The sequence below is a fragment of the Achroia grisella genome, unplaced genomic scaffold, assembly GCF_030625045.1.
Source record: "Achroia grisella isolate CSIRO2021 unplaced genomic scaffold, CSIRO_AGI_Agris_v1 utg2770, whole genome shotgun sequence".
Lineage (NCBI taxonomy): Eukaryota > Metazoa > Arthropoda > Insecta > Lepidoptera > Pyralidae > Achroia > Achroia grisella.
In genome coordinates this window covers 77238-102982 of record NW_026712764.1, presented here as the reverse complement: position 1 = coordinate 102982, position 25745 = coordinate 77238, and the positions used below count along the sequence as shown (strand labels likewise).

The 25745-nt window shown below is 35.0% G+C and overlaps 2 protein-coding genes across 3 annotated transcripts; one reads left to right on the top strand and one right to left on the bottom strand.

The window, feature by feature from the left end:
* Positions 1-510: 510 nt before the first annotated feature.
* LOC131843073 (ras-related protein Rab-5B) lies at positions 511-23283 on the bottom strand. Of its 2 annotated transcripts, none has more exons than XM_059191669.1 (6): positions 23072-23283; positions 19649-19899; positions 16150-16222; positions 5884-6100; positions 5547-5674; positions 511-4704 (listed from the first exon to the last, which is right to left on the bottom strand). In XM_059191669.1, exons 2-5 carry the CDS (start codon positions 19894-19896, stop codon positions 5565-5567), a joined length of 648 nt encoding a protein of 215 aa, XP_059047652.1. In that variant the 5' UTR covers positions 19897-19899; positions 23072-23283; the 3' UTR covers positions 511-4704; positions 5547-5564. The 2 variants fall into 2 exon arrangements, with proteins under 2 accessions (XP_059047652.1, XP_059047653.1); XM_059191670.1 differs by lacking the exon at positions 23072-23283 and adding an exon at positions 22463-22833.
* An 802-nt stretch (positions 23284-24085) lies between these two features.
* On the top strand, positions 24086-25637 carry LOC131843074 (rRNA-processing protein UTP23 homolog). The gene is made up of 2 exons (XM_059191671.1): positions 24086-24235; positions 24981-25637. The coding sequence occupies exons 1-2, from the start codon at positions 24116-24118 to the stop codon at positions 25605-25607; spliced, it is 747 nt and encodes a 248-aa protein (XP_059047654.1). The 5' UTR covers positions 24086-24115; the 3' UTR covers positions 25608-25637.
* Positions 25638-25745: the final 108 nt, after the last annotated feature.

Sequence of the window (25745 nt, the reverse complement as noted above, 5' to 3'; positions counted from 1 at the left end):
GCGGGTCACCAGTGGAAGATGATAAGATGAATATGAGGTCAAGTCAGTTAACCTATCGTGTTAGCAATGGGAGTTACTAACAAAAATCCATTGTCATCTAGTTATCATGTGGCATCCGTGATACACTCATGCGTTATCCTTCCAAACAACTATGATGTCGTGCCTCTTACAATATTCAAAGAGATCAAAACGTATTATATAAACTATGGAAGAGTGTAACCTACTGGCACAGGCATTTTAAGCTTAAAATGTGGCTTCAACACTTATATAGAACTTAATAAAAATTCTGTTATCTAAATAAATTTGTATTTTGAATAATGTAATTTTTTTTATCTACTGGCACTGTCTTCACACTAAACAGGAAGACATCTTACAAAAAAAGGTGCTTGCCGACTGAAATAGGTAAAACTGAGGCAATCAGTCTGCCACGCAGACGACTTCAAAGTTTTATTTGAGTTTTGCAACAGAATAAAGTACTACAATGCGGGTAGGAAATAAAAGAAACGAGTCATCCATTTACAATATTTTTTTATTCAATATAATAATCTTAATAAATCCAAAATATTTACACAATACAAAAACATATAATATTACCTTCACAGCGTCCCTCGCTACTCTGTTGTGTGATTTACATTGCCGATTACAAACTGATGAAGTTTACAAACGTGTCGCCGCTTCCGCGACGGCCGACTGCCGACAAAACAACGCGGGACAGACTTAATGCAATATTTAAAACTTCCAGAACCCGTTATTAATTACTATATCAATTATATTTATACGTTATATATTTTTTTCATATTAATTCTGGACGCCGGCGTCATACAATAAATTTAATTACAGACAACTGTGTTATTACAAGCCTTTAAAAGACACATACAAGACAAACTAGTCTTATATTATACGTACGTATTAATGACGGTCAAAAAGTGTATAACATAAATAACAATTTTCTTATATTTTACACAAAATAACTATTTAATTTAGTAAAATTAATTTGCTATTTATATTAATTAAAAATTACATATTAATCTAATATATATATAAACAAAATTATCTATTATATATTGGTTTGCATTTTGCATTACTTCTGTCTCAAGTTGTTTTGAAGGTTTCACTTTATTGTAAACGTTAAACTAACATTATATTAGACAGCGACTTTCGCTTAGTTAACAATCACCATTCGGGAAGCGGTCTTTTTTTATATATAATTAAAAATAAATTTCCAAAAACATCATACATATATATATGTAAATTAAAACTACAATTTGTAATTTTGTATGAAACAAGCGATCACGTTATGCGTTCATAGTTATGAACGCACACACAGTTGTGTAGCACATATAAAATTGTATATAAACTCATTACATATAAATGGGACATATTTATACCAAATGCAATACCTATATTGCTTGTTGAATGCACGGGCTTCGATTGACATAATATCACAAAAACATTCATCGCCGTTTCAAGTGATTGCAATCCGTGGGGAGTTGTTTACGTAGATGGCGCTTCACGTCTATCCGATAAATAAACCATTCCGCTAGTAGATATATAAATATATACTACGAAATTATATAATGCAAGCGTTTTAAAATAATTTGTAAGGGACGAATTGTAACGAAACAGATAACGACACATTATAGCTCAGAATTGTAACTAAAGCTAATCTTTTCTAACTCAATGGTAACTCCATAAGTTAATATGTAACAAGTATAGATTTCTATTATTTTATTCTAGAGCATGACAGTAAGGGATGTGATTATAGAACACTGTTACTAACACGGCAGATAACTGACAGATGGTCAGTGACAGCTATCAAATGGAAGTAGAATTGGCGGTGTGTGGGAGTCGCATATCTAATCAACGAAATCTCTACGCACCACTACTTCGATAACTTGTTTAAATTCCTTGTAATCTCAATTAATAATGTAAAAATTACCGTTTAATTGTTAAGTATAACTACTTTATTAAAAAAACATGGTTATTAATAATTAAATAGCAGTCTGCGTGAGGATGTGTCTTTCTCTTGTTTCGTCACAACACGTCATTTCCTACAAATACCTATATTAATTTTCAAATGTATGCGTTAAGGCCCACTCGCACGCAGCGCCGTGGGTTATCGATCCTGCGACAACTTGCGATTACTTGCGGCGCAATGTGGAAGTGAAATTTTTGCTCTAATAACGGAAAGAGTATGTTCAACCAATTAAACCGAACCGAAGGACTATACACGTTCTACTGTTAGACACTGTAGTTCTACCTCCCATACCAGCAATATCCCGTTTGGAATGCGATTTTACAAATCATTACATAAAGATAGCTACTATCAAAGCAAGACTCACTGAAATACACTTAAAATATATATATATATATAGAATTATACAGGTTATGCAAATACAATAACATAATTTGAACAATTTGTCCATTGAATAATTAGTGTTTAAAATAACTATAACGACCTAACTGAGACACGTAAATCTAAATTTAAATAACTATGCATTTATTTGAACTAAATAAGAAATTGTTAGACTACACATTCCAATATATTAATATTAATGCTCTAACAATATTATCTATATGTATTGTAGTTGCGAGTAATTGTTCTTGTTTCTAAATTGGACATAGTAGTAATCAGGGTCAATCGTAAGAGTATATTAAACCGAAAATTCGATAATTTAATATTTTCACCAAGAAACAACACTGTGTTGATCAGTTTCGTGAAGTAAATTAAATTGACTTTCGGCTTGCTGTACTTTTTACGTCGAAACTTCATAGCGCTTTTATAAGAGTGCAAATTGTTATTTAATTATTACGAAAATGATCGAACAAGCTATAATTTAATGGTATATATTAATTATTGAAATGTGTACATAGGCCAAACAACGTGAAGTAGGGTGAATAAAAATTATCCTAGGACCTTGTGAATAAATGACGAAAAGGAAGCGATGAAATCCTGTCAGTGTTCGTGAACACTCATTATTTCGATGTGTAAATTGAACCTTGGGGTACAATGTGATTAAGTTCATTATTGCAATTTAAATGAGTCTGGCTCCAATACGATAACAGGCTTGAAGATAAAAAGTTCCGTAAAAGAATTATCGTAGACTAAAAATCTGAAATGACGTTTACTAATGTCAAATAGAACTATATTGTATTCTATTTTCAACTTTAATTTTCTAAATTAATTAGCTGTATATATTGGTTAAGGGTTTGACACACGCTGCGAATTTTATCGTGCGATTTTTACTGTAAACAATATACATTACAAAAATCGTACTACGTAAATTCGTAGCGCGGAGACTTTAAAGTAAATTTTGTATTTTTACGTCCACGGCAACGCCTTGACAGACTATTTTCCTACAATCAGTAAGAGACTGAACAACTTCACAGTAGATACAATTTACAACAGTCGACACTTTGTTGCGGCAGTACTATCAACCTGCACTAATGTGTAAAAAAAATCATGTATGAACGCGAATGTAAATGCACCTTCACCACAATTTTGATAGTAACGAAGCTTAGGCTTCAAATGAAGAACTATAGTTGGACGAATTGTGTTTACATCTATTTCGCGTTTTGATACTCGTAGTCTACATACAAATTCGATTATATCGGCCTAAGTAGTTAATATTTTTAATGTATTTATGATCTAATTCAACGTCGCCAGCCCGTCCAACTATAGCATCCGCAGAATAACGCAGTAACGAGGCGATGCGGCTAGAACCGATTCTCGTTATGTAACCCTTAAACTACGCGGGAACAGTGCAACCGACTGCCTATAACATGATACAAACGAAATTAAATATATCTTTATTACATCTCATTAGAATTACAAATAGGTTAAATCTATGTATCATTTTTATATTTAGCTCTTGTATAATAAAAGAACGCGGCCGCCGTCTCCGGTTCTCGCGAGCGTTACCACTCTACACGATTCCAGTCGTGCTTAGAGAACGTAGAATTACGACCACAGACACAGATGCGGGACAGACCACGAATATATTGTATTGTGTATGAAAAATAAGCATAACAAACTTTACAATATGAATAAACCTATTTAGGGATATATGAATAAATAAATTCCTCACAGAACTAAACTGATTTTTTCCCGTATTTATAAAAACTAAATAAAAAATCTATTACACTATTTTGCCAATTTCTTTCAATCAAGAAAAAGACATGATAGGTCGGCAACGAAAAGTTTATTATATTTTAATTAGACTTGAGTGTATTTTTGTGAATCTAAGGGGATATTTACCGTTAAATTATTCGTATTAAAGCCTGAAACTTAATACAGTTTGGTGGCATCTGGATCTGTGGTTGAAGACCTTCACGCGTGACAGTAAACATGCGAGTTTAATTAGAAGGTGTAAGGATGAAGGCACGATAGGCCCTCTGTGGCAGCGAGTGGGCGATGGTGTGGTACCACAGACCATTACACAATACAGAATGTAAACTTGAGCACTAGTTTCATCTAGGAAATTTTATAGGTAAAACCATTGTCAACACTGTGATATGGACAGTATTGTTCATAGTTACGTGTGTCTAAAGATGATAGAATGAGCACTGAGGGAAAAGCTTTCACTCTGTAAGTGTGTGGTGCTCTGTGGGTGTGGTGTGTTAGTGGTGGCTGGGAGCCGGCCGGCGGCGGCGACGTTACTATGTTCAACCCCCGCTCGCGCCCTCACCTGCTAGCGAATTTATCTGAAACAAATCGCGTAATATTCGTTATAATTAAATACATTTAAAACCGTGGACAATACACACAACGTCATCTCTACCTAATCTAAGCAGAGAGACCAGAAATAACTTACAGAGAATATAGTGATTCCCAATATTCGTGTGCGTAAATATGGTGCGTGTTACCTGTGCGCCACGCGGTAGTGTAGTGTGGTGTATCGTGTGGTAGTGTGGTGCGGTAGTGTAGTGTGGTGTATCGTGTGGTAGTGTGGTGCGTGTTACCTGTGCGCGGCGCGGTAGTGTAGTGTGGTGTAGCGTGTGGTAGCGTGTGGTAGTGCGGAGCGTGTTAGTGTGGTGCGTGTTACCTGTGCGCGGCGCGGTAGTGTAGTGTGGTGTAGCGCGTGTGGTGGTGCGTGTTACCTGCGCGGCGCGGTAGTGTAGTGTGGTGTAGCGTGTGGTGGTGTGGTGTTTACCTGTGCGCGGCGCGGTAGTGTAGTGTGGTGTAGCGTGGGTGTAGCGTGTGGTGTAGCGTGTGGTGTAGCGTGTGGTGCGTGTTACCTGTGCGCCACGCGGTAGTGTAGTGTGGTGTATCGTGTGGTAGTGTGGTGCGTGTTACCTGTGCGCGGCGCGGTAGTGTAGTGTGGTGTAGCGTGTGGTAGTGCGGTGCGTGTTACCTGTGCGCGGCGCGGTAGTGTAGTGTGGTGTAGCGTGTGGTAGTGCGGTGCGTGTTACCTGTGCGCGGCGCGGTAGTGTAGTGTGGTGTAGCGTGTGGTAGTGCGGTGCGTGTTACCTGTGCGCGGCGCGGTACCTGTGCGCGGCGCGGTAGTGTAGTGTGGTGTAGCGTGTGGTAGTGCGGTGCGTGTTACCTGTGCGCGGCGCGGGTATCACTTGCAGCAGGAGGAGGCCCGCGGCGCCTCCCCGTCCTGCAGCCGACGTCCGCCCGCGCCCGCCCCCGCTCCGGCTCCGCCGCTCTCGCTCTTTGGTAACTTGTTCGCTGCAAAACACACCGCACCATGTATTACTCCTCTATTGTACATATATATTTACATACATACATCTTATATATACATTTTTTAGCAGAAACAGAGAGACAAATTTTTATAATATTTGTGTAATTGGAATTAAACAAAATAACACCTAATTCAACACAATATATGGCAACAGCTTTACATAATCAGTACTGTTATGGTAACCATTACTCACCGATAGCTAAGAATATATCGTTGACATTCATGGCGGTCTTGGCGCTGGTCTCCATGAAGAGTAGTCCATTCTCGTCTGCGTACGCCTGCGCCTCCTCGAATTCAACCATACGCTTGGCCGCAAGGTCACTCTTGTTGCCCGCCAGCGCTATCACGATCGATGGCGACGCCTGCCGTTGCAGTTCCTTCACCCAGTTCTTTGCCCGTCCAAATGTATCCTGGAATTTAAACAAAAATACATTTATTTATATAATTCAGGCTACATGGCCCATATTATAAAATACGTTACAGACTAACATACATAAGACATAATAATAAAATATATATTCAAATTGTCTCTATATACTAGTATATAACAGTACACGTTTCTGAGTATGGACGGGTGTTTCTTTCGATTTCACGCAAAAACTACTGAACGGATTTTACTGAAACTTTACAGTAATATAGCTTACTAGCTGTGCCCGCGGACTTCATTCGCAAGGAATAGAGGACGAATGAGAAATTTCTAATTCATCCCCTATTTTATTTTACCCCCTTAATATTAATATATATAGTCTAGATCTCTATGTACAGATAGTTTTGACTATCTATACATAGAGAATTTAAAAAATAAGTTTCAAGCTTCTAGTTTTAAAAATGACGATACTTCCATAGAACGTTTGATCACCCCTTTCAACCCCTTACAACCCTTTCTTCGCATTATATAGTAGCCTATGTCCTTTCTCTGGGTCTAGACTATCTGTATACCAAATTTTATTTAAATCGGTGCACTAGTTTTGTCATGAAAGCGAGACAGACAGAGTTACTTTCGCATTTATATATTAGTAAGGATATATCAGAATAACATATAGGTTAAAAAGAAATAATGTAAATTGGGCGAAATATAGTGACGTAATATAGTGTGCAGACGAAGTCATACGGGTCCGCTAGTATATCATAATCGGTATACATTTATCGAATACAAAGCATGTTACGCTTTGTATAAAAATGTAGTAAAACCTACAAATAAACGATCGTGTTCTATACGACTAACTGCGTGACCTTGACATTAACTACAGACCTTTCGTTCAATATAATCAAACGTAGTAAAATCTCATACAAACCCGTTTTAAATTATAGTATTACGACACAAATCTATTTATTAATGAGTTTAATTTAATATCTAAAATTATAAATTCGCTACGCCAAACAACGATGTCTTAAAAAAATGTGAGGAAATTGTCGAAAATACAAAATTAATTATATGCTAATTAGTTTTGTATACTCGACAGGTTTCGTGTTTATACCTTTCCAAAACGACTTAACCGAATTTGATGAAATTTTATATGTATATTCAGTAGTTCTGAGAATAGGTTTATAACTAATTTATATACTCCTAAAGTGTTATGGGTGGCCCAAAAAATGTTTTTTTATTTCTTCGACAATTTTTTTTATTTTAATATGATTTAGCATTGACAAATACATACAACCCTAAATTTTCACCCTTCTATCACCAACCCCTATTTTGTAATACCGATTTTAATTTATAAGGCAAAATGTTTAATAATATAATTGAAGTGTCCGTATATAATCTGAATTGACGGCCTCGGTGGTCTAGCTGTTTAGCACACTGCTTGTCTTCCGCTGGTCGCGGGTTTGATTCCTCGTTACCGTAACGAGGAATCAAACCCGCGACCAGCGGAAGACAAACATTTGTATTCATGAGTATGATTTGTAACGGTCTGGGTATTTACAATGTATATATGTATGTATTTTTTTTATTTGTTGTAAACATTTTATTCACGTTAAAGGCATACACACACAGTGTCTTGTGTGTGTATGCCTTTAACGTGAATAAAATGTTTATCTATGTATCTATTTACAAAAAAAGTCTATGATTAATATCAGTCATCTAGTACCCATAACACAAGCTCTGCTTAGCTTGGGACTAGACGACGCTGTGTGGATTGTCCTGAGTTATTATTATTAATTTAGAAGCCAAATTAAAGAACGTATAACGACGTCGGAAGTGGCCTGTACTGTCATATGAATACGACTATAGAGAGCACAGCTAACTAACATTGCCAGACGTCCCGTATTTTAGGCTTAGTTTAAAATGTCCCGGCGGGACTGATTGTCCCGTATTCGAATTGAGCTCGGTTTTTTATTATTAAACGCTAGACAATTTGTCTTTTGATAATTTGTTCCGGGTAAAAAACTAAACTCCCGTAATTTTTTGTCTATATAAGCATTTGCCCCTTATAGGCTGGAAAAATCTGGCAACTCGACAGCCAACACAACTCTACTTCAATTACACTATATACACAGATAATGTGTTATCTATGTCGGTCTGTCTGCGTGTCGACGAACTATGTCCTTCAACTCCAATTCCTTCTTTTTATGTAATTAGAACGAACAAGCTGACACCCCATCTAGTTGTCTGTGAATTCTATGGCACTTGGACTTAAAATGAGACATATCATTTTCCTATTGACATACACATTAAAGAAACTAATTATAAATTTAGTAATGGTATATTGTAATTTAAATAATATAAATTATTGTATTATTATATGCTGTAAATAATATAAATGACGTAGTGGAGTAACTTGAAACAGTCATGCTCGCTATAAAGTTCAAACTTGTGGCTACGTGGTGGGCCGAGTCGATATGCTCCACCTAATATGCTTGAGTGTAATGGTTGGCTCATCCGTCATACTCGTGAACGGGTGCTGCTTGTGGGGACTGGTCTGTTCAGGTTGCGAACACTTATTAAATTTTTTGTTTTTTGCAATAGCATATGCTGGTGGTTACTCGTTTCTCCCAAATTTGAATTTAAATGACTGTACATCTTATTGTAAACATGTACAACATTTGTTTGAAAAGAATAAAGAGCTGAGTTTCTTGTCAGTTCTCTTCATCTCGAAATCATTCCGAACTGACGGTAGATTTGACATATCATAAGAGTCTGTAATAGACCGATTTGAATAAAGATATTTTGAATTTGAATGGGGTGTCGCTTCAAGGGCTTGCGACTGCAGAGCGCCATCCCAGACTATGGCCCATCTATTGACTTGTCCTTTATTTCCGCTTTACTTCCGATGGTCGCGGGTTCTATTCCTCGTACGGTGCTAACATTCATAAGTATGATTGTTTGTATCAATCTAGGTGTTTTCATGTACATTACGTATGTATTTACGAAACAAAATACAAGTATTTATATCAGTTGTCTAGTACCCATAACACAAGCTCTGCTTACCGTGGTACTTGATGACCAGGGTTATTTATTTATTTAATAAAAAAATGCATACTGCATTCTTCTCTATATAAACTGTAAGTGTGCGAAATATCATACACTTTCGTCCGCGAAATTTTCGTAAAAAAAGTTTTTGCTTCTTGTGTTTATATAATGACTAGCTTTTGCCCGCGGCTTCGCTCGCGTTAAGAAATATTATTATTAGGTATAGTTTTTGCGGCTTTACAGTACTTTCATACAAACTTTCATCGCCTATTTTATCTCCTTAGGGGTGGAATTTATCAAAATCCTTTTTTAGCGGATGCCTAAGTCATAACATCTACCTGCATGCCAAATTTCAGCCTGATCCGTCCAGTGGTTTGGGCTGTGCGTTGATAGATCACTATGCCAGTCACCTTTGAGTTATATATATTTAGATTACGACTGAGTTCGTTTGTTAGTGTATAATAGACATGCCACACAAAGAAAAATCCGCATTTTGCTGTATAACCTTAGTGTTCAAAATTAACGACCAAATAAATGACCATCATGGCGGAGTGGTACATGATTTTTTAACCAATCGATTAATACAGAATGGTGTATTTTTTTATGGATGATAATGAAATGGTGCACCCGCCTGCGCTAACTGTTTACGCTGACGGGGCACCAGTGGAGGATCCGTCCACTAGGAATTTATCACAATGGTTTCCAGGAGGAACCGCGTGGACGTCGACCCAACATGGAAGATTGCTAGCAATGGGATTACATAGTTCCCATTAATAACAATCCCCTTACCCCCAGAATGGTGCATTCCCCTGCGGTAATGGTAGACTTATGATGAGGGAGCATCAGTGGACGATGAAGTTCCGAAATTCACAACAATGTCTTCTAGGAGAGAACGCGCGGTCCATAAAGGTATCACTAAACGAGTTGCCATCAAGGGGCAGCCTGTTCTGGCTTGCCTTTCCAGTTATGTTAAAAAACGCAAATGTGGCGGTAGAACAAATGAAAAACATTTGTACGAGCTAGCATCGTACATTATCTCGCAACACTAATATTTTATTTTACACTAGCTGTACTCGCGACTTCGTCCGCATGGAATTTAACTTTATTTTTCTAAAATAAAAGTAGCCTAAGTTACTCCTTATTAATCAGCTACCTGCCAAAAAAAGTCCCATCAAAATCGATCCAGCCATTTCAGAGATTAGCCGGAACAAACAGACAGACAGACGAAAATTGTAAAAAATGTTATTTTACATAGATATTCACGTAGTAAAAAACTATTATTTCAATATTACAAACAGACACTCCAATTTTATTTATATGTATTGATGTATTGTTTAGCCACACTGCAGTGATCGAAGGAAAAGGAAATAAGGAACTCGCCCAAATTGCACAAAATTATAGTTTATAAATGAACTGCATCGGCGACTTGAAGCACTTGAGTTTTTCAACCAAATTACACCATATATAGATGTACATATACATTTCATATGTCATTTAAAATCAGTTCGCATTCGGTCATCAAGAATGCCGCGTGTACTCATTTCGATCATTGATCAGTTATGTTTTAAGTTTCAATATACAGTTTTAATCAAGTTTCTATCAGTTATCAGTTATCAGTTGTACCTAACAGAATGTTATATGAATAGTTTCGGTACAATCTGAACAACATTAAAATCAAGTTTTTTAATAAAGATAATTTTACCATACCCTCAGAGCAGATGATGACCCTCAGTGCTCTAACGGTATAGCAAACCTTACTTTCAATGGTCGCGGGTTCGATTCCTCGCACGGTACATATATTTGAATTCATGAGTATGATTGTTTGTATTGGTTTGTGTGTTGTCTATGTTGTTTACATTGTGTTGTATTTAAAAATAATGTATCGTATGTATTTATATCAGTTGTCCAATAGACAGAACACAAGCTCTGCTTGGCTTGGTACTAGATGGCGCTGCGTGAATTATTTTAAAATATTATTATTATTCACATAATGATTGGAAACAAGCAATGAGACGGAACTGAAGTCAATACCCCTCGTTAAACGTTTAAATAGAAAACAAACACTTCAATGTCACATGCACGCGTCGCTACGTAAGCGACTTCATTCTTTATAAAATTACTTTATAATATTAGAATAAATTTATTAATATACATTAACACTTTTTATATATTTACATTTATTTACTACTAACTGGACGCGCGACTTCATCCGCGTGGAATAAAACTTTATTTTTCCAAAATAAAAGTTCCTTAAGTTTCCATATATCATTCAAAAAAAGCCCCGTCAAAATCGGTCCAGCTATTTCAGAGATTAGCCGGAACAAACAGGCTGACAGACAAAATTGTTAAAAAATGGTATTTTGGTGTACGTACCGTATTTATATTCATATGCATGTCGTAAAAAACGGTTATTTCAATATTACAAACAGACACTCCAATTTTATTTATATGTATAGATGTATAGATAATAATAAAGAGAAGGGCATCAAAATTAAGATATAGTTAATGATGATACCAGCGGGAATTAACCACGATGTATTACCAAGGAGAGACTAAAACTAATCGCTCTTTAAAAAATCCTTCAAGTCTTGTCCCTGACCGACCTAGGCATCGAACCTTCAAAAACGGCGAGCGTAATAGATCTATTTAAATCGCAGTACTACAGGTCTCTTTAGCACCGAGTAATAGACTAAACTCCTTAACAAAAAAAAAGGGGGGGGGGGGCTAATTGGCGATCTACTTGCTATCCCTCCCTCCATATGTGGTAGTGACCATAAACAATAATCTATCACCGTTTTAACGAAACTGCCAATATATAGATTTTTTGATGCTGGCCAGATTCGAACTTACGACCTTTTGCGACCGTAGCCTTGGAAAACCACCGTGTTGCTATCAATACTCTATTTATGTTATTAGTTTATAAAACTTATGTTTAAATTTTTTGGTGCTGGACAAATTCGAACTTACGACTTTTTGCGTTCGTAGCCTTAAAAAACCACCACGTTGCTATCTATACTATCTTTATGTTATTAACTTCCAATATTTAGATTTTTTGGTGCCGGCCAGATTCGAACTTACGACCTTCTGCGATCGTAACCTTGGAGAACCACCACGTTGCTATCAATACTACTTTATTATTAGTACCTATTTATAAAACGTTTAATACAACAATATGTGTCACAGTTAATTACCTGATAAGGTGATAAGGTCACGTATCATAATAAGTCACAACGTGATAAGGCAACAATTATATTAATAAAAAAAACAACAATGAAAATGATAACGGTATGCCAGGAATATTATGGATATGAAATTTCAGATCCGACTGTACATAATTTATATGCATTAATAAGAAAAAAAACGAATACAATCTTTCCTCTTTATAATATTAGTAATATATATAACGGCCGTACGTAATTCTATTCTTGTAAGTAACTATAACCGCAAAACGCAAACAAATTAAAACATTGTAAAATATCAACAAAACAAAATTAAAAATTCTCAGATAATCCCGACACAAAAAAAATATATAAATGTAAATATATAGGTTATAAATTTCACGCGGCTACAAACATACAAATGTTAATATTACACGCGACTCATTGAAGTAATTGTATTGTATGGAATCTAATGACTCAACATCAATTGGTGATAGCTATTGTAAAACTGTTTATCTATAAATAGCATAAAGCAAAATCTTTGCGTATGGCTGTATAGAATAGAATTTATACACTCGTACCTATTTATAATAATATTAATATAAAAAAATTATTCATAATCGTTTACTTGTATAGTTCATAGGTCGTGGTTTGGTGACTTTCGCCACGTTCAAGTCTACCCCCACCAAAGGGAGAATACCATAACTACTAAGTATATAGGAAAATAATTATAACTATGAACAATCTACACAGCCACATCTAGTGCCAAGATAAGCAGAGATTATGTTATTATAGCATAAGGATAATAATAACCCTGAACAAACCACACAGCATCATCTACTCCCAAGCGAAGCAGTGTATATGTTATGGGTACTAGACAACTAATTAACTAACCAATAACTAATTAACTAACTAACTAACTAATTAACCCCCCTGTGCGATGCGTTAAGACATTGTACACTTTTAAAACTAAGTATAAATTGATATTATTGAGTCAGGAATTATAGTTTTAACACAAGTTGATAATAGTCAATAATATCCAATATAATTATATGTCCTATATAGTAGTAACTGCTAGACATACCTCGCATTTACACCCCCTTTATTTGTGCCTGCATATCTCTAATTATACAGTTTCTTCATTTAATATTTTGGTTACTCGTTCACTCACTATGAAATAAGCTATTGAATCATGTAATCCACACAGACATATTCTATTTATTTATAAATACCCTTTAAACTATGTATGTAGTCTATTATATATGATATTGTATTAAATTAATTATATTATATGCACATTTTCCGTGAATCACATATTCAGGGTTCCACTGAAAATCAGCGTGTGGCTTTTGTCATGGCATAATGCTGAGATGGAATCTAATACACACACATCAGTACACAGTGACGCGGTTTATCGATGCTCAAAACAAAATCTTTGCAGTGGTTGATAGGAAATGCATTTTTTTACTTTATTATTATTATTGGTTTGTTACTATGTTGTTCTTTTATTTATTATTATTATTATTATTATTTTTTTTTTCTTTGTATATAATGATTTCATCCCTAATTTAATGAATTATTTTTATTTACGGTTTTTTTTTATATAATAATTTATATGCAGCTGTCGCCATCGTTTTTTTTATTGTGTTGAGATGTGTGATGTAATAAATAAATAAATAATTTAAATATTTAAACACATTTTTTGTAAGTACATACATAGAACAATGAGAAAGAGGATTGTTAGTAATGTGGACTGATGATCTTATTGCTAGCAATGTACCATGTCAGGTTGCCCTCCACGCGGTTCCCCCTGGAAACCATCGTGATATATTCCTGGTGAATTTGCCACGATGTGCTAACTGACCTGACCTCATGTACATCTTATCATCCTCAACTGGTGCTCCGCCAGTGTAAACCGTTAGCGCAGGCGGGTGTACCATTCCATTATCATCCATAAAAAAAACACACACACCCAGACCAATACAAACAATCATACTCATGGATACAAATGTTTGTATCGGGGATTGAAACAACTAAAATAAATAATAAAACATATTTAGAGTGTGTTTCATGGGCCACGCCACGTGAGCCTGCCGTCACCATCGCGAGCCTTGGGCTGCTTTCCGTGACCATAACTCATGTAAATTGAATTATATTAGGTCGTTGACGTTATCCCATAAATATAACTTTATAAATTAGTTTCATTAAACCTATAAATGCTGATACGTAAAGTGAGCAAATCTAACCAGTCTGACCATAAATACTGTTACAGAAAATCTTTTTTTTTTTCAACTTTGTAATTATTGTCTTATATATAAAATTCTCGTGTCACAGTTTTCGTTCCCATACTTCTCCGAAACGGCTTGACCGATTCTCATGAAATTTTGTGAGAGTATTGAGTAGGTCTGAGACATCTATTTTTCATCCCCCTAAATGTTAGGGGTAGTCCACAACAATTTTTTTTTTATTTTAAGGCAAAACAACGTTTGCCGGGACAGCTAGTGTTTAATAAAAACTAAAGTGAATTTTAAAAACCAACTAAAAAATTACTTCAGTGAACTAATCAGCTGCTTATCCAACTTAGTCCGTAAACAGTAGTAGTTGTCTTGCGCCATCTTATCAGTCCCACGGAGCCTTTCATTCAATATAAGTGTAATCCTTATTATTCATGTAGTATAAGTAGTTTATTTTGATAAAGAGCTCGAAGTTTAATACATATGTATTTTTTTTAATAAGTATAGTATTATAAGTACAGGAGCCAACAGAACAACTGCTAGTTGGCTAGTTAACATATGCTGAGTTGGCTGCCGTTTCACTTTTGCGGCACATACAAGAGTCAACTACATTTCTTTTATTAATTCATAGTTTTTTTTCTGTATCTCATGTATGTTATAATAATAATAATCTCAGGACAATTCACACAGCGCCATCTAGTCCCAAGCAGAGCTTGGGTTACGGACAACTAATAGAAATATATAGATACACTTTCTTTTGTTAATACATAATATACGTAGAAAACACCCAGACCGATACAAACAATCATACTCATTAATACAAAATGTTTGTACTGAGCTATAAATCGAACCAGCGACCATTGGAATTAAAGCGGCGTGTTCAACCGCTAGATCACTGAGGATATATCTTATTATGCAATGTGTATGCAAAATACGTAATCATTAAGTTTAAGCATTAAGCATTTCAGTTGTTTAGTACCCTCCATCCATCTAGTCCCAAGCTCTGCTTAGCTTGGGACTAGATGGCGCTGTATGAATTATCCAAATAAAGAAAGAAAGAAAAATTATTTACGAAATTTAAAAAAATATGTAAGCATTTATATCAGTTGTCTAGTACCCAGAACAGAAGCTCAGTTTAGCTTGGGGCTACATGGCGCTGTATAAATTATCCAAATAAAGAAAGAAAGAAAAAATATTTACGAAAGTTAAAACAATCTGTACATATATATCAGTTGTCTAATATCCGTAACACAAGCTCTGCTTAGCATGGGACTAGATGGCGCTGTATGTATTATCCCAATAAAGAAAGAAATAAATACCCGTAACACAAGTTCAGCTTAGCTTGGTACTAGATGGCGCTGTGTAAATTGCCCAAATATGACGACCTCAGTGGTCTAGCGGTCTAGCACACCGCTTTATTACCGATGGTCGCGGGTTTGATTCCTCGCACGGCACAAACATTTGTATTCATGAGTATGTTTGTTTAAATCTGTCTGGGTGTTTTCTATGTATAATATGTATGTATATACAAAATATAGTATATAATAGTACCCATAACACAAGCTTTAGCTAGCTTAACTTGGGTCTAGATGGCGCTGTGTGAATTGTCCTGAGATTACTATTATTAAATAAATAAAGAAAAGAGCAATGCTTACCTGATTGGTGATGTCATAGACAACAATAGCAGCCTGCGCGCCTCTGTAGTACATCGGCGCTAAGCTGTGATACCTGCAACATTTGGCTTTTGTTAATTAATCAAATTATGAACAAAGGTTACTTCAGAGCGGAACAGTCTCTAGTGATACACTTTGACGGCCTCGGTGGTCTAGCGATTAAGTATACCGGTCTACTGATGACCGCGAGTTTGATTACCCGCATGGTACAAACATTTATATTCGTGAGTATGATTTTGTATCAGTCTCGGTGTTTTCTATATATTATATACTAGCTGTTCCAGCGACTTCGTCCGCGTGGAATTTAATTTTGTTTTTAATAGTTATTTTGGTGTATGTACCATATTTATTCTCATATGCATGTAGTAAAAAGCGGTTATTTCAATATTACAAACAGACACTACAATTTTATTTATATGTATACATTATTGTCTATTGTTATTAATGGTTTATTCCCACACCTCATAGTTTTTATTTGAAGTTATATATACAACTTCACGACTGTAATAGCATATGGGGTAATTAAATTGAATTTAAATTATGTTACATTGCCTTTCTTTTTTAAATGTATGATAATGGAATGGTACACCCGCCTGCGCTAACGGTATATCCTGGTGGGGCAGCAGTGCAGGATCATAAAATAAGCATGAGGTCAGGTCAGTAAACCCATCGTGACAAATTCACCAGGCCTTTTTCACGGCATTGCGTTTGTTATGAACGCAACACTTGATCTTTCTGTGGGCTAGACATGAAATGTGGGTAATGCCCATCTACCGCCGTTTCTAGGACTATTTTTTTTTAACTATTCTAAGGCCCTAAGTTTCACAGCACGAAGGGGGGGGGGGGGGAGTGCAGAAGCCACTCCTAACCCGCGGCTGAAGGCCAACTCCTGTCGGACGGATACAACTTTAGTCTAAATAGCACCACTAGGGGTTCGCACCTCGGCACAGGCTCGTAATTTCGATCCCCGTCGGGGGGGATCTATGGGATGGGTTGTTCTATTATGGTTTGTTAGTGATTCGTTCAGAAATAAAGATTCTATTGTCAGTCAGTTTTGAACTGCCGACCCAGTGAAGCCACTAAGTCACGATGTTTTCAAATATGGAATTTATGGACCGTTGTATGACTCACATGTACAGTACTGGCAAGGTTACGTCACGCGGTTGTCACGAGTTCATTCAAGCCGTGAAGCCTGATCAATGCAAAAATCGTTGCGACAAAGCAACACGTAAATTCATTACTAATCATATTTACTGTCACATTCTCAGAAGTGGACTGAGATTTTTTTATGCAAGTTGACTTGAAAACAAACTGACGGCGCACGTATCTTCACGTATATTAGGGTTGTAAAGGATTATTTATAGTAGTAGAGTATAAGGTATCGAAACGTATTGTGTGAAAGAAAAAAGAAAACGTATTATCTGCCTCATCCGTCATACTCGTGAACGGATGCTGCTTATGGATGATGCTGGTCTGTTCGGGTTACGAACACTGATTAGACAGACTATTTGCCTTTGACAAAACTGCTATAGCATATGCTGGTGGTCACTCTATTCTCCCAAATTTGAATTTAAAAATGAATCTGTATTATTGCACAACCATATTTGAAAAGAATACGAGCTGAGTTTCTTGTCAGTTCTTCTCATCTTGAATGCATTCCCAACTAACGGTAGATTTGACATATCAAAAGAGTCTGTAATAGATTTACATAAATAAACATATTTTGAATTGATTTGATTTGAAGGAGACGTATGATGGACATGGGTGTGAGCGAGAGAAAAGATAATTGTAGAAGCAAAAGTAAGAATTCCAGAAAGACGTCCGATTTCCTATGGCGCTGCCGACAAGATAAGATATCCATTAAAGTACCATGACAGATCGTCTCCTCTGCAAGCGAAATGTCAGCAGAATTTGGTGATAAAGAGGTGAACTTTTTATGGTCCATCTGTTTTAATTACATCTCAACTTATTCCAGATTAGCTGTTCCAGCGACTTCGTCCGCGTGGAATTTTACTTTATTTTTCTAAAATAAAATAAATGTAGCCAAGTTACTCCTTATGACATCAGCTACCTGGCAAAAAAAGTCCCATCAAAATCGGTCCAGCCAATGACCATATCTTTGACTGGACCGATTTTGACAGGACTATATTCGCCGGAACAAACAGACAGACAGACAGGCAGACATCATCATTGCCTTGTCTTTATCGCATTATTTGGGGTCGGCGCAGTATGTCAGACAGGCAGACAAAAATTGTAAAAAAAAGTTATTTTGGTTTATGTATATAGTATTTATATTCATATGCTTGTAGTAAAAAACGGGTATGGGTATTAGACAACCGGTAGATATACTTAAGATATATCTTATTTGAAAATACATACATAATATACCATAGTTTGTACCGTGCGAGGAATCGAACCCGTGCCGATCGGAAGTAAAACGGTATCTTGAACCGCTAGACCAACGAATCCGTCAAAATATTGTATCACTTGAAAGAAGTTAATTTAGAAATGAAGAAATTAACAATGAGATGTAAATATTTTGAGGAATCAGAGGCAATGTCGATTGTCAAAGTCGTGGTGCATGAATCCAACGTGGCAGGGGGCGAACCACCTATATCATCATCATCATCGCAGCCCGGAAGACGTCCACTGCTGGACATAGGCCTCCATCAAAGATCTCCACGACGATCGGTCCTGTGCTGCTCGCATCCAATGCCTTCCAGCGATCTTGGCCAGATTGTCGGTCCACCTTGCTGGAGGCCTTCCCACGCTGCGTCTTTCGGTCCGTGGTCGCCAAACGAGGACTTTACTGCCCCAACGGCCATCTGTCCTACGAGCTATTGCCACTTCAGAGTCGCAATTATTAAACCACCTATATATATCGTATTAATTTAGTTTGTTGTGAGATTTCCCTCACAAAGAGTTAGTGTTTACACTAACAAAAGTTTAAGTAATAATAACAAACTAATTTTACCTAAATGCCGTTTAACTAAAGTAATTCATTTTATGACAATTGCATAAGATTTTACAACAAACTACCAGAGTCTGTTCTAAATCTGCCTGAAAAAAGATTCAAATGACGTATAAAACACTTCTTTTGTAAAAAAGGTTTATTATAAAATTTAAGACTTTGTAAATGATTAATTTGTAGAAAAAAACTTAAAATTCATAGCGCTGACTATATTATCTGATTGCACTAATAATGAGTGCGTAGCGATTTCTATGTTGATTACCATGCCCCTTACCTGTTATTAGGTAATTATTTATTTTAAAAAAATCTATTTAAAAGAGCAAATCACAAGTTTCTTTCTCATTCTTATTGTGATGAGTCTTTGCTCCGATTGAGTGGTAGAATAAAAAAATATGAGTATTCAAAAGTGCTTGTATCGAGTTTATTTGAATAGAAATAGAAATATTCTGTATATTTCTAACGGGAACTAAGTTCAGGAGCAGATTTTAGATGTAATAAAAAGAGGCTGACCTCTCCTGTCCCGCTGTGTCCCATATCTCAAATTTGACGGTGGTCTCGTCGAGGCACACCGTTTGCGTGAGGAAGGCGGCGCCGATCGTGCTCTCCTGGTACTCGTGGAACTGTCCCTTCACGAAGCGCAGCACCAGCGACGACTTGCCCACCGCGGACTCCCCTAGTAACACCAGTTTGAATTGGCACACCTTCGTCTGTGGAGCGCCATTCGGCCGCTGCGCCGCCCCGCTTCTGTTTGTAGCCATATCCTGGGAGCAACATATATATATATACATATAATATAAATATATTAGTTTATATTCACACGTTTCGAATTAAGAATGAAAAGTTACAATTATTATTTAAGTTTCTTGCTCATTCTTCTTGAGATGAGACAGCTTTGAATGAGCTGTAGGTTAAAAGAATGATATCTATGACTATTCAAAAGTACTTAAATTAAGTTTATTTGAATAAATGATTTCCTATTCTATTCTATTGGAGGAAGGAAATTGTTAGTAACTAGCAACCCACCCTGGCTTTGAACGAGGTCAATATTTGATGTTCTTCTATGATTACAACTAAGATTATTCCTAAAGTGTTATATGAAATCAAATTATGTAAATGACATCCGATTGATGTTGTTGCTGCCTTCATCAGAGCTAAAACTACCTACTTTTACTTTACTTACTCAGATAAATGATATATTCACAAAAATGTAGGCACATGTTAACATTAGGTCACATAAAACCATAGACATTTCATTTCTTATTACATCATATATCCAGTGTATAAATAATCTGCATACAAATCGGATATTGTATTGCCATATAGAATTGTTATTAATCAAATGAATGAACATGTATGTTTATTCTTTCTTTACTTTTAATGTAATCAATGTAGATAATAAATGGAATTTTAGATATGACATTTATAAAACACTAATAATAAAATAGTTCTCTTTAAGACAATAAACTTTACATATACCCTTATCTTGGATGTTTGTTGAAGAATAATAAAGTATAATATAAGAGAGTGCCTTAAATCATCTTGTTTTATTGGCCAATAATAATAGGTACTTTTGTTTTACATTGTAAATTATTACTCATGATTATTTAGGAGATGACTGTGTATGGTCCCAGTTAAGCAGGCACAGGATATTCAGTATATTTAATATGTTAAACACATACACTCTATGTTAAAAAACTAATTTAAAAAAGTATAACATAATCTACCAGATGAACTTCCCACCAGTTCTTTTTTAACTAAAGTTGCCAGTTGATAGGGATAAATTATTTTGACCCCTATAAAGGGGCATTATTACCATCCCCCAACACAAATCCTGACAACCCACAATGTTATTTACATTTAAAATTATAGTAAATTAATAGTAAAAGATGTAAGGGCATAAACATGTAAGGGCACAAACTGTACAAGGTACCAGTACTGTAATTGTACCCGAACACAAACAACTCTTAAAAAAAACTTGAAAATAATATCCATATAAGTAAAAGATATAAAATAAAAATAATAGCTGTTAAATGATATTAAAACATACTCTAAATCTCTAAATGTATCTCTAAAATTTACACATATTACAAACCAAAAGCAAGACATTAATATGTATCATCTACAAACAAACTTACAAGGTGACATTAAACTTCATGATACTAGCTTGCTGTTTCACCCGCATGAATTTTTTTACTATGTGATATTCTGATATATAAGTAGTATTATTGTACAGTTACATTAAAATAAATTCAGTTGTTTTACATACATGTGTAATACACTTCATCCACATTCGCAAACATCCACACTTAAAATATTAGTAAGAAATAAATATAACATTATTTATACTAGAACAATGTATTCTTGCTATAAATACTGTTGTAATTTACAACATACTATATTATTGTAAATATTCATTAAAATCCATTCAATATTTTTTGCACAATAGAGTAACAAACATCCATCCACACTCACAAACTATATTTAAAATATTTGTAAAAAATAAATATAACATTATGTTATACTAGAACAATGTATTATTGCTATAAATACTGTTGTAATTTACAACATATTAATAAATCTCTTAAATTAATCAATAATAGAATTGTACCAAATAACATTAACACTTACTGGAATCCAGTTAGAATGAGAAATTCTCTACCAAAAGCAAATTGAAACCAAAACAATTTCGTTCCTAGACAATACTGATATAAACTGACTGTATTTCATTCATGCAACTGAAAATACAAGACTATAAATAATTATCAATTTCCTGTACTGTCTATATTAAATTTACTATCACACAATTTCATTCAACATAATTATTTACATACAAATAGACTATTCTACTTACTTTTCAATTATTATTTGAATCTTGCACAATACAAACATTATGTGTTAATGTATATCTGTTTGTATTGTTCTGGGTGTTTTCTATGCACATTATGCATCTATTTACAAAATAAATGGACTTAAAACATTCTGTTAGTTGTTTAACACCCATAGTAAATTTTTACCCATAAAAACTTCTGCTTAATTATGGACTAGAGTTGATTGAAGGTTATATACATAATTACAAATAATTTATTAATATATCATAGTTTTAAATTAATTCTAATTCAAATCAAAAATTCTGAGGTGTTATAGCTTCCAAATTCAAAAAGAATGATCATAATCAAGAACAACAGTAACTTACTATAAAATGACAATAATGAATATAGAAAAATAAAATCTAAATCCAAATATAACCACTAGGCCACAACAAATTAACATTGGTTATTAATAACTAAATCAGGAAATTGGTTATTTGAGATTGCCACTACTTACCTGTCAGTAGGTCAACAGAAACAGTTTGCAAACATTTACTTTAGTGTAATGATGAACAAAGCAACAATTTGTGCATAGTAATGAACCCAATCAACTAGAAATTAAAGTTATTTTTTTAAGAACACTGGAAGCAAAGTCAATAGAGCCTTGAGCTATGAGAACAATGAATTTAATAGACGACTCGCTACAATACGGTAAACAAGAACATGTTATCTTAGCGTGCGTATCGCCGCAAAATCACAAAGAAACAAAAGGTACAATGGTGACATATATCTAATACATTTTTTGCGGACATATCTCGTCTGCCCTACAATCGCTGATTTTGATTTACATGTTTAGTAAACGCGCGTGATGATGACTAACTGCGTCTGTATCTATCACATACGTTTCCTTCCAGTATGACCACTCAAAATTGCTCATTAAAACGCCCTCCTCCGAATCAGCTGGAGGTCATAAAAACTGCACAGAAACTAGCCTTTACATGTACGGATATTTGTTTTTAGAAGCTTAAAGTTGCACCGGGATGGACATTATAGTTTTCACTTTAAGTACAACAATAATAATTAAAATGACGCATTTACTGGATTAAATTGGATATGAAAGACGTACCCTCCCTGTTATTATATCGCCGATATGCACTTTTCCTCGGGCGACAAATCCTCACGAGGTCGCCGTGATGCCGACAATATCATTAATTACACACTTAAATAGTTATTAACACTAATTTTTACACGATAAACTAGAAAATCTAGCACTCAAATGCGAAATTACCACGAACAAACATGGAAGCGAGAGAGCGAGCGAGCAAGACGTTTCACAAAAAAAATATTGCCTATGGTAAAGAGTATACGTCATGCATGTAGATAAGAAATATCTGTATACACTATGGTAGAAAAGTTTGAAAGTTTTAGGTGATGACCTACTTTTATGTGTAAAATATACAATAAAGTGATGACTTTATTATATATTTCACACATAAAAATAAGTATTTGTTTTTTTTACTAAGAATATAGAATAGAGTAAGCACGAAATACTGCGTTGCATTTTTCTGTATTTTGTATGTCACGTTCACAATATAGTAGAGCAATGCAACGTCATCACAATGTGGTCATGTGGTTAAGGATTGGCAACCCATGAAAAGCCGTATTACATTATCATAAAAATGCATCATAATTTTTATATTCTAAAATAGAATATAAAAATTATGATGCATTTTTAGTTATCAATATACTTTTGCCTTATTAGTTTTTATTTTAACTCACATTACATTGATACAATAGTTAACTACAGTTTCATTTATTTTAATTCATTCTTATGGCCATAGCTCCCTTTGCCTTTCCTGAAGGATGAGGATAATAAAAAAAATAAATTCATTCAATAGAATTCATTGAAATCATTCAATTTCACAACCAATTTTAATTCATAACAACGTAATATATTTTTAGCGAGTTACATTAAAAATACACAACTAAAACGTAGTTGTTACTTGCTAGAGTAAATTACATATATTTACTTACTCTTTCTGGTTCAACTCTGGTACAAATATATACCTACTACTGTATAAAATTAACGTTAACCAAGGATAAACAAGCCTATTTCTCTTTCGTCTTGCTACAGGTTTGTACAAACTTCAAATATAGATAGCTATCCAAGATGAAGATAACAAGGTACAAGAAAGTGCAGAAATATATGAAATTCTACTACAATAATTATGGTTTCCACCAGCCCTACCAAATCTTGGTGGACGGCACATTCTGTTTTAGTGCCTTCAAAGTGAGTCTTACTTTTAAAATAGAGAATACACAGTTTTGATTACTGCTACATCTTAGAAACATAAATACATTGAAAATTATTGTAAATCAATTGGTCAATAAGCTGATGGGTCTTCTCGTGGCAAATTATAGCCTCCTACATGCATGAGAAGCATAATATGCGTATAAAATACTGATGAAGTACCATTATTGAGTATAATTTGTTATCATCTTATAATTTCACTGTCACAGAATGGACAGCAAGTACTGTCGCGTTGGTCGGCTAATTGATATAGTTGATGATGAGTGGCGCGTGGAGCAGTTGCCTTACGAGGACATCCAAGTCCCACTGGAGGAGTTGCCTGACCCTGAAGCAGACAGTGCTGACTCGCATCTCACCCTCAAAGAGCAAAGTATGAGATGGCAGGAGAACTTCCCTGAGCCAGCGAGCAGTAATCAAAACTAGGTATTCATGTTTTTTAATAACCTTTTTACTGAAATATTTATAACTAACTAGTTGTTACCCACAACTTCATCCGCATGGAATTAATCAATTTTTTATTAAAAAAATAAGTCTAATTTACTTCTTATAATATTGGCTGTCTGGGAGTGAAAGTCCTCTCAAAATCGGTACACCCGTTTCAGATATATAAGAAAAATCAATGAAATCATAATCTTAAATCAAACAAAAACAAGCATGTATCCATTATAACAATTTGTAAATATAATATCTGTATTTTTCACATTACAAATTGCATTTGTTTTAGGAACAAATAAATATCAGAGAACAGATACCAAAATATCTCAATTCTCAAGTAAAGCTGCTGACCACAAGATGTATCATTGTAGAAACTGAGAAAATAGCTAAGAAAGCTCATGGTGCTCTGACAATATTAAAACAGTATGGTATACACGAATGTGACCACAAAGAACCAATTAGTGGGGCTAAATGTATTTTGTCTATGATTGGCAAGAGGAATGAGAAACATTACATATTAGCATCACAGGACAGAGATTTGCAAGAAGCACTCAGAACAAGAGCTGGAATTCCACTTCTGTACTTCCACAACAAGTCTCCAACACTTGATAAACCATCCAGAGCAAGTTATGATAATGCTGGTCAATCTCTACAGACAAATAACATATTCATCAGTGAAACACAAAATAAAACATTGAAATCTATGAAAAAAGCTCTAGGAGTCGCAGAAAAAGTGGAAAATGTTAAAATTCCACCCAAAAAGAAAAAGACACACAACCCTAATCCATTGTCATGTAAAAAGAAAAAAAAGAAGCCAGGCCAACAGGTAGTAGCTAAGAAGGACCCAGGTACAGCTTGTGGCAAAGTTAGAAAAAGAAATAAGAACAAATTACCAAAACATGTGCAAAAGCAATGATTTCTTGAATATATTATTTTTATTTCCTTATCTGTGCTTATTATTTCAACCGTCCAAAGTCTATTTACCATCAGATGGGCTCAGTATGCTTATTTAGTGTTATAATTTACCTTTAAAATACTGTAAAAATGAATGACT